Source organism: Mesitornis unicolor, unplaced genomic scaffold, assembly GCF_000695765.1.
Source record: "Mesitornis unicolor isolate BGI_N332 unplaced genomic scaffold, ASM69576v1 scaffold33085, whole genome shotgun sequence".
Classification (NCBI taxonomy): Eukaryota; Metazoa; Chordata; class Aves; order Mesitornithiformes; family Mesitornithidae; genus Mesitornis; species Mesitornis unicolor.
Genome location: NW_010188062.1, coordinates 7,337 through 16,622, shown reverse-complemented (window position 1 = coordinate 16,622; position 9,286 = coordinate 7,337). Strand labels below are relative to the sequence as shown.

Sequence of the window (9,286 nt, the reverse complement as noted above, 5' to 3'; positions counted from 1 at the left end):
GCTCAAGCAGCACCCGCGTTTTTTCCTTCTTCCACGTGACGAGGGGTACGGGGAGGTTAGGGCCCCGTTGGGGTAGGGTGGGCACCCTCAGTACCCGGACGCCCACGCAGTTCCCCGGCGCTTTCCCTGGGGGCGGCGAGGGGGTGAAATGCAGCTGGGAACGTGTCAGCCAAAGGGCAGGGGTGGCCTCTCTGCCTGGGAAGTTGCCTCGGTGGAGAGGAGAGCCAAACGCCTTCAGCCTGCTGGTGTTACTGCTGGGCGCAAGGAGCGGGGCATGCGAAATGGGACTGCAGCCTCGGGGAGCTTAAAATAACACGTAGGCAGCTTGATACCCTCGTGGTGTGTGGAGCAAAGTATGAGTGTCAAGCTCCTCTGCGATGACTTAGAAAGCGCAGCTCTAGGATGCTCGTCTGGCCTAATATCCTTTCTGTATTCCTCTCGGTTTCACAGGACAATGTGGAGAGGGCAGATGCACTCCAGTTAACAGTGGAGGAATTTGTTGAGCGTTATGAAAAACCTTACAAGCCTGTAGTTTTGCTGAATGCTCAGGTGGGATGGTCTGCCCAAGAGAAGTGGACTCTGGAACGACTGAAACGCAAGTATAGGAACCAGAAGTTCAAATGTGGGGAGGACAATGACGGTTATTCTGTGAAGATGAAGATGAAATACTACATAGAGTATATGGAAACCACACGCGATGACAGCCCGCTCTACATCTTTGACAGCAGTTACGGAGAGCATCCCAAGCGCAGAAAACTCCTGGAGGACTACAAAGTACCCAAATTCTTCACTGATGATCTCTTTCAGTATGCAGGGGAGAAACGAAGGCCGCCTTACAGGTATAGTACAGTGACAGTAAGGTAAAACCAGGTATTTTCCATCTCGTTAGCTGTTCCTAAATAGGTATGATTGTCTGGTATAAAATGGAGTGATAGCTTAATATCCGCTATTTTGGAATGATTATGCATCTGTAACACAGGGGGAAGAGCAGGCAGATCTGCATATCACAATTTCCATTTCTGCCACCAGTGTTGCTACAAGTTTATGGGGTTTTTCTTTTCTTCTCTTTTTTTCTTTTTTTTTAATTTATTTATCTTACATAGATTTAAAAAAAATACATAGTTACTGGAAGTTATGAAGATTAAATTCTTGCTGTTTGTGCCTTCTGTCCCTCAAACTGTAAGTACCTCAGGACTAGCTCCTGGGTTTTGCAACAGTCGTTTATGTACATAGTGGAATTTTGTTTAATTATGAGTCAGTCCTTTTAAGGTAAAGATCTTAAGCTAGATTAGTATGAAGAGTGGAAACTGGTTCTTAGCTCCTCTTCAGATGATTGTGAGAGAGAACAAGATACCACATCTGTGTTGTCAGTTTTTGGTTTGTTTTTTTTCAACACCATCTGATTGTAAAAGGATTGAAATGACACTTCATTCCTGAAATCAAATGGAACAACTTTGTGTTTGGGCTGCTAGATACAGAAGTGGTTTCTGTCTATGTTAATATAATGCTCCGTGGCAGTATGAACTTAAGTTGAGTGTTCCCAAGTAATTAAAGCCTTTACAGCCACATTATAATTGTCAGAGAATACCTTGTCCTTTGAGTGACATGAGGCTGTGATGTGGGTTTTTTATTGTTTCATTTTTTAATGAAGTAGAACAAGTAATGAATAATGGTACTCTTCTCTGCAGTGTTTCACATGTCTGTAGTCCAATTGTGCTTTTGCAGGAGTGAAGCATGAAGCTAATTTTATTTAAGAACACTGAAGTAGGTGGTTTTTACAGTGTTGTAGCAGACTCTTTTTATAATTCACTTCTAAAAGGACCATACAGTGCTGTGATCAAATGCAAACACACACCAAGTGTAGTCTTTAGTAGAAACTGAATACACTTACAGAGCTGGGAATCATTTATCTAAGTTATAGGTAAACTGGATAATCTGGTTATGACTCACTCACATTGATATCTCTTTCCCCCACACCCTCCCCACCTACAGGCACATGCTGAGCTCCTTGCTTGTGATCTTGATATTCACAATTCTTGTACTTTGTTCTGGAAAATGTGGGTTTTTTGAGGCTGTTACTGTTTTTTGAGAGATGAGTGATGTGAGAGAGCACACTGATGGCTCATAGAGGTAGGGCTTTCATCCAGGTACAGCAAGGGATGAAGAGTATCCAGTAGTTTAAGAGTACAATTGAAAATCCATCAGGAAGGGGTGCTTTGTAATCATATCATCAGGACATGAACTGTGCAGATTGACCTCTGGATTGAGAGGTGTAATAGAGTATAGATTTTACAGTAAGAACTCGTGCTGTTTTGACCATCTCTATTAGAGCTGTTCCTTTTAAAAATAACAGCATTAATTTTTGGAAGCCATTGACTGAAGCAGCTATTATAGTCTGGGACGGGTGGGGGGTTTGGGTTTCTGCTTTTTCTTTGCAGTTACAGGATGTGAGGTTTTTAACAGTAAATTTGATGTCTTGTAGCAAACTGGGCTATATTCATTGTAAATTAAATGCCTGGAGAAAGATGCTGGTAAGTGATAGTGTTGCTAAATAAGGATTTTTAAATCTTCTGCATGTGTAGGTTATAGTCAGAAAAATGGAATTGAACGGTGTATTTGTCTATGTACCAGATAGATCTTTGTGTGCAATTTCTTCTGACTCCTGAGTAAAAGCTTTGACTGTTTTGCCTATAGTTTAATTAGCTTTCAAAGGCTAATAGGATTTTAAGGAGTGAATTTACGATAGAAATGACAAACACCTGCTTTTTTACATTTTTATGGCTCTATTGTGAAGTAGAAAGAGTGCAGCTTGATAACCAGACTTACAATCCTACAGTTGGTGCTAACAAATGATTCTTGGAAACCACCATAATTTTCACGTGTGGAAAGGGGAGATGAAGAGCATGCTGACTTCCAATATTTTCTGAACCTCTGAACTTCTCTTGCTGGTTTCACTTGTCTGTCAGCCACATGATGGAGGGGTCTTGTTGGTGCTTTAGCTTCTACCCTCTCTGCTACCCATTAAACAATTATTGCCATTTTTTCTTCTTGATGTGTGGTGTTAAGTCACTTCACACTGTTTTATCTGGTTTGGTGGATCTTACTGTTCTGTTGCAGGGGAAAGGTCTCTATAGGGAGGGGAAAATCTTGCGAATAGGAAATGAGAGTATACACACCAAGTCGTGAACAGTCACTGGAGGAGAAGCTCCAGCTAGTTAAATGTTAGAATGAAAAGCCTTTTTGTAAATGAATGAAGGCAAAGAGGGAGGCCAGGGTTGCATAACTTTGCTCTGTTCCCTACTTGTATTGCCTTTTGTTTGTTCCTTATTGTTCTGCAATTCTGAATCCGTTTGAGTAGCAAATTATAGAAAAACATAGTATCAGGAGAATCCCCTGTGTAGTAAGAATCCTAATGCAGGCTGTTATGAGTTAATCATGTTCATAAACCTTAAAATAAGTATATATTTTATTAAAGAACTGTTTATATTTTATACCTATATTTTGTTTTTAAAAAAGCGATCTTCACTTTCCTGGCCCAGTTCATGTTGGTTTTTAAGTAAAGCCCACGTTGTATATTTTGCTGTAGTGTGAGGAAGTAAATTAAGGACCTATAACTACCTTGATTTCTGACTGTATGTGAAATGAACAGGTGTAATTTTCTGTCTAATACAAATTAAAGAGAAGGTGGCCACTTGCTTGCTCTCTGACTAAAGGATTTTTTTTTTTTTCTCCTTTGCAGATGGTTTGTGATGGGCCCACCTCGCTCTGGAACAGGAATTCACATCGATCCCTTGGGAACCAGTGCATGGAATGCCTTAGTCCAGGGACACAAGCGGTGGTGCCTGTTCCCTACCAGCACTCCCAGAGAGCTGATCAAAGTGACGCGAGAAGAGGGGGGGAACCAGCAGGATGAGGCCATCACTTGGTTCAATGTCATCTACCCTAGGACGCAGCTCACCACCTGGCCCCCTGAATTCAAACCCCTGGAAATCTTACAGAAACCAGGCGAGACTGTCTTTGTGCCAGGTAGGTATGAATCCAGTAAGGAATTCTGGGACAAAAAGCATATTTTTAACATTTATGTATTATAGAGAGAGAGAATATTTCAGCTTTCTTGTATGGCTCATCTCTTACAAAAGAAACTACTCTCAGCTGTTTCAAAAGGGCTATATATTTCAATATAGACTGACTTTGAGACCTTTTTAGTTATTTTTCTGATTGTCCTGAAACACACATGGCCTGTAGCATAGGTTTGCATGTGGTACAGATGAAAAACAAATGGGACCCAAGTTGCAGCATGACAGGAATGTGATCTTGAACTAAATTGCAGTAATAGGAAACCATCAAGGCATAAAATAATAGGGATGCTTGAGTATTAGTAACTCTTGGACAAAAAGATGTTTGAATTTATATGCACTGCACCAAAGTCGTGACTGATATTTGTAACCTGGGTAGTCTGACTGCATGTATATTTTCCATAGCTGTGGGAAAGAAACTGCTTAAAGGCACTGACACCTTCCACCCACCTCTCTGGTTATGCTTCATCTTGCATTTGAAATCAAAAGCTGAAGAAAGATCTGGTAAAAATGCCATTCTCTTTGACTGGCTGGCACGTTGTGTGCCCATTATAACTGAGCGGTGATACAGTTAGTGGATAAAGCAGATGAGTTCAGTGCTAAATTATGACCTCTACATCTTGCACCATTTTTGTGCAGCATAGCCCATAGCTTCTATCCCCATTGCTTGTCTCTAGCATACAGCTGGCTTCATGTTTGAAGAGTGCCTTGTGATTGTCTTGACACTTATTAGTGACTCCTCAGTGTACCTTCTGTTAAGATTTTGTAGCTGTCAGGTTCCATTAAACTGTTTCCTTAGTCTTTTTATGAAGTTATAAGTGGGTTTTAAGAACACTACTGTCTACTTTTATCCTGTGTGAGGAAACAATTTTGTGTCTATCTTTAAATGAAAGATTAGTCTGTAGTCATAAGAACCTTACTAAACCAGCATGGAAAGTGCTCTCCAGCTTAACAGAGAGGGTCTCTCTGCAGTCTGGGTTACAGTGGCTCTTGCTATTAAATAAACCATCCATAGCCGGTGTGTTGCTGTCAGATCAGATCTTCAGGACTGTTTGTGAGCTGGATAATTTGGTCAGAGCATTGAGCGGCCTTCTGTAACAAGAATCTGTAAAGCATTGGAGCGACTGCTGAAATAACACTGAGGAAAGATGACATGGCAGCAAACTCACCTGGGTTTGGGAGATAAGGTCCAGTTTCCACCTTTGCTATGAAAAAAATGTATATGGCTGTTCTTGAACTGGCTTTCTGTGTAGCCAGAAATGGTCTCTGGTGTTGTATTTATAGGTGGCTGGTGGCATGTAGTTCTCAATCTCGACACAACTATTGCCATCACGCAAAACTTTGCCAGCTGTACCAACTTCCCTGTGGTGTGGCACAAGACAGTAAGAGGGAGACCCAAATTGTCACGGAAATGGTACAGGTAAGAGATTTAGCAGCTTTCTTTTCATATTCTCTAGTTGAAACCCAAAAGTACCCTATTGAACAGCAACACTGCATGTAAACCAAAGGCTAACCCTGGAATTTCAACTGTATTTAGGATCCTGAAGCAGGAGCATCCTGACTTGGCAGCCTTGGCTGACTCAGTTGACCTGCAGGAATCTACTGGTATTGCTTCTGATAGTTCGAGCGATTCTTCCAGTTCGTCGAGTTCCAGCTCCTCAGACTCCGATTCAGAGGTAATGCTTTTTACTGCAGTAGGTGATCCATATCCTGCGATTACATTGTCTTTTCCATACCCACACACATGGTCCTATGCTAATATTCATGTCTTACAGGAGAAATTAGTAGAAAGCAACTAAACGAAGCCACGTGGTGGGGGGAGCTTGTGATCTTTGCAAGTTCTGTTTGCTAAAGCCTCTCTTTGTGTTGCACGATTAGTTTGCTTTGTTTGATCTATGTCTATTTTATATATAAATCTGTCACTCATTTAGCTAATCCATGCTGGTGTAAAATGGCTGCAAGATTAATGCTTTAAAAATGGGGAGGGGGGAACAAGATCCACACCTGAGACTGTCAGTTATGATGAGGGGCTTTTCTAGACACCTGAGTGCTTCAGAAAGCACTGAGTCTGCTCTTGGAAAAATAAGTGCTTCTAGGACCCAAAATGAACACATCAATTGCCTTTAGTTTAGTCAGTGATGAAATCTGTGAACATACCTGTTTCTGTTTTTTAAACACTTAAAAGTTTATCACAGAATTTGTCATGTGTCTAATCTAAAATAGCACATTCTTTGAATATTTATGGTTCAAGGTTGCTGAGTAGCTCTTGCAGTGAATTCCACAGCACAAACAGCTTACTGGGTTTCTCTGAATTCTCTCCATACTTTAGTGTGACTCTGGCTCTGAGACGGAGGGGATGATGCACCGGAGGAAGAAGAGGAGAACGTGCAGCATGATGGGTAACGGTGATACAACTTCCCAGGACGACTGCGTGAGCAAAGAGCGCAGCTCCTCCAGGTGACCCAATGGCAACTTCTTTTTAAACAAGCTAAAGACAATACAAGGCAGAGCTGGCAGAGTTAGGACAGGGTGATTCATCAGGACAAGAGGGATGGAGAGCAGGGCATCTCTTACGGAATGTAAAGCAGTTGGCCAGCGGTGATACCTTCCCTCCATGAATTATTTTAATTGCTCCAAAGTGGAAATTAAGATTCTTGATATTTTTTTAATGAGGTTTTTTACTTTATTTAATAAACAGTTTTATCACTTTTCCTAGTTGTCTCTTTTAAGAGAAAAAGTATTTTATTTTAATTGAGAGAGGTGGGATATTTTAAGAGTGCTCATCGGAGAGCACAAATTAATAGTAAACAGTTAAAGATGAGGAATGAACAGGCGAGACTCATGTTTCAGTACCTCGTTCAAATGGAAAACCTTCAAGTAGTTGTATGGTTGCACTTACTGTTGCCCAATTACTTCAGTTTGGCAATTTGGCCCACTGTTTTTATCTCTTAAAGGCAAAACTCATCCCAGATGTCTGTGTTACCTATTTAAAGAAAAAAGCTGGGGTAGGGGGGAAGGGGGACGACACATTTCTAGTCAGTCTAGAGGGAGAGAATATTAATATTGCAGAACCAGAACCAAGAATAGATACTGCTTAGGGTAAAGTTGCTGAGAAAGGAAGTTCTCTGGACTTGCCAGGTTAAAAACAGTGAAACACTGGGAATCTGGGTATATGCTGCAGGGAGGAACTTAGAAATTTTTTTGCTAAGTGAAGCATTTTCCTCACATAGCAGAGACTTGCCAAAATTCTTAAGCAAACGGTTTGCAATTTGGTTAACAGATGCTGCTATTTTAGCTGCCTGTCTGCATTAGGGTGCTGTCTAGTTCCTGAGCTGTTGGGTGCTCCAGGTTTGGCATAGATGTAAGTGCTGTGGTGACTTGCATGGCCCGCTAAAGAATGCGTGTGGTAGCAGTTTACCTGAGGAAGTCCAGATTCCCGGTATCATGCCTGAGTTCCTAGTGTAGTGCCCGAAGATCTGTTTGCTCCTGTACATGTTGCCTTTTTTCTTGCTGTGATACACTGCTGTCTTGTTTTCAGGAGTTGCTCGTAACTGAATAAATTGAATTACAAGTACAGAGGATCGTTAAACAGTTGGAGAGAACTGTACTGACTGCTTATTTTGCCCTGGAGGATTTAACAATTGTTTGTTACAACATTGTCAAATCCCATTTCAGCAGCCACTGTGATTTCAGGCAGGGAATAAGCAGCAGGAGACAACAAACCTTAATGCAGACCCTGTTTTTTTGATGGGTTTTTGGTGGTGTTTTTTGTAGGTTTTTGGTGTTGCTTTTTTTTTTAAAAAAAAAGGGGGGGGAATAAAACCCCAAAAATGCAGAGCACACATGCAGATCTGTTCTAAAAATCCTGAGCGTTGTTCGCAGTTCAAATTTTGAAAGGACTACCTGAAATACTAGCACATTGCCTAGAACGTTTGCTTTCCAGGTTTCACTGTTCTTCCTCCTGTGTGTTGACTGTTTTACTCTGTGAGAATGGGTGGCCTTTCTGTTCCTGTTGTGTGATGAGTTAATTGATAGAAACAGTTCCAAGCATAAAATCTTACCTAGCTTGTACAATTCTGTAGGAAGAATAAGCAATTAACCTGCATGCTGCGATCTCGTGTCCTGATACGAGAGGAATGCTGTAGTTGTTGACAGGCAGCTGTGCTTTTTTTGACAGGATTAGGGAATCTTGTGGAGGCCGCAGCTACCCCTGAGAGTAACAACGCCCGCCCAGAGGCAGCTGCCGATCGAAGCTCTGTTAGCAGCCAGCCAGATCTGTTCTACCCCCTTCTGCTTCGGTTTCTCACAGTCCTTAAGTTTGTGTCACTCTTCCTCGACCCAGACATCCATCTCCATTATGTGCTGTCAAAGGTTGGCTCCTTAACTCCCGGGGGAATGCCCTGACTCCACATTATTGTGCAATGCTTTGTTCCCTCTGCGCCCTGAGTGAGTGCACTACTAACCCAGCTTTGGGTGAGGACATGCCAAGTATTTAATGGTTCACGTAACTGGCAAGGAAGACGATGGTCAGTTTTTAAAGAACTTTTTTTTAAAACCAGCAGGTAAATGTGAAAACCTGCCTTGCTTTGACACTGTCATATGTTTACATGTTGTCCTGTACACTTGAGGAAAGGAACACCAGCCCTTTTGGCCTGTCTGAACGTCTGACAGATCTCACACCAGGGTTTCAGGAAGGGGAGGTGGTATGAACGCTCCAAACACTGAAGCAACTTCAGCGGAGGTGACCACTGACCTGAAGCATCTTTTGTGGTCTTAATGTACATGCATACATCTGAGGTGCAACACATTAACCAGCAACAGCCCATTTGCTTTTGCTCTGTGTCTGTTGCAATGACTGGTAACAAAGATGCACTAGCACCTTGCCATAGGAAGCTCGATGGAGCAGGACAATACTGGAGTTTCTTGCACAGCAAAAACTGGGGTGAAAAAAAGTCAGTGTTTGCCAGTGATTACAGTCCTTTAGGTGCAGGTATTATGTCTCGCACCAGGCAACAACTGACAAAGTCTGGCTCTTCAATGATAACAACAGTTGCTGGGCTTTAAATACCAAGTGGTTACAGAGCCGCAGGCTTGTTTAAGCCAGTGCAGTTCACATACCTAGATGGCTTTTCTTTGAGGATGTGGGTTCAGATGTTTCCAGAACTTGTGGTGCCAATTTTAAAGGACTGGGGAGGGGATATATTGTTGGT

The 9,286-nt window shown here is 42.0% G+C and overlaps 1 protein-coding gene across 1 annotated transcript; it reads left to right on the top strand.

Annotated features, from left to right (window-relative positions):
• The first annotated feature begins 402 nt into the window (after window positions 1–402).
• On the top strand, window positions 403–8,667 carry JMJD6 (jumonji domain containing 6). The gene is made up of 6 exons (XM_010185654.1): window positions 403–839; window positions 3,740–4,026; window positions 5,361–5,496; window positions 5,614–5,752; window positions 6,406–6,533; window positions 8,254–8,667. Exons 1-6 carry the CDS (start codon window positions 403–405, stop codon window positions 8,288–8,290), a joined length of 1,164 nt encoding a protein of 387 aa, XP_010183956.1. The 3' UTR covers window positions 8,291–8,667.
• Window positions 8,668–9,286: the final 619 nt, after the last annotated feature.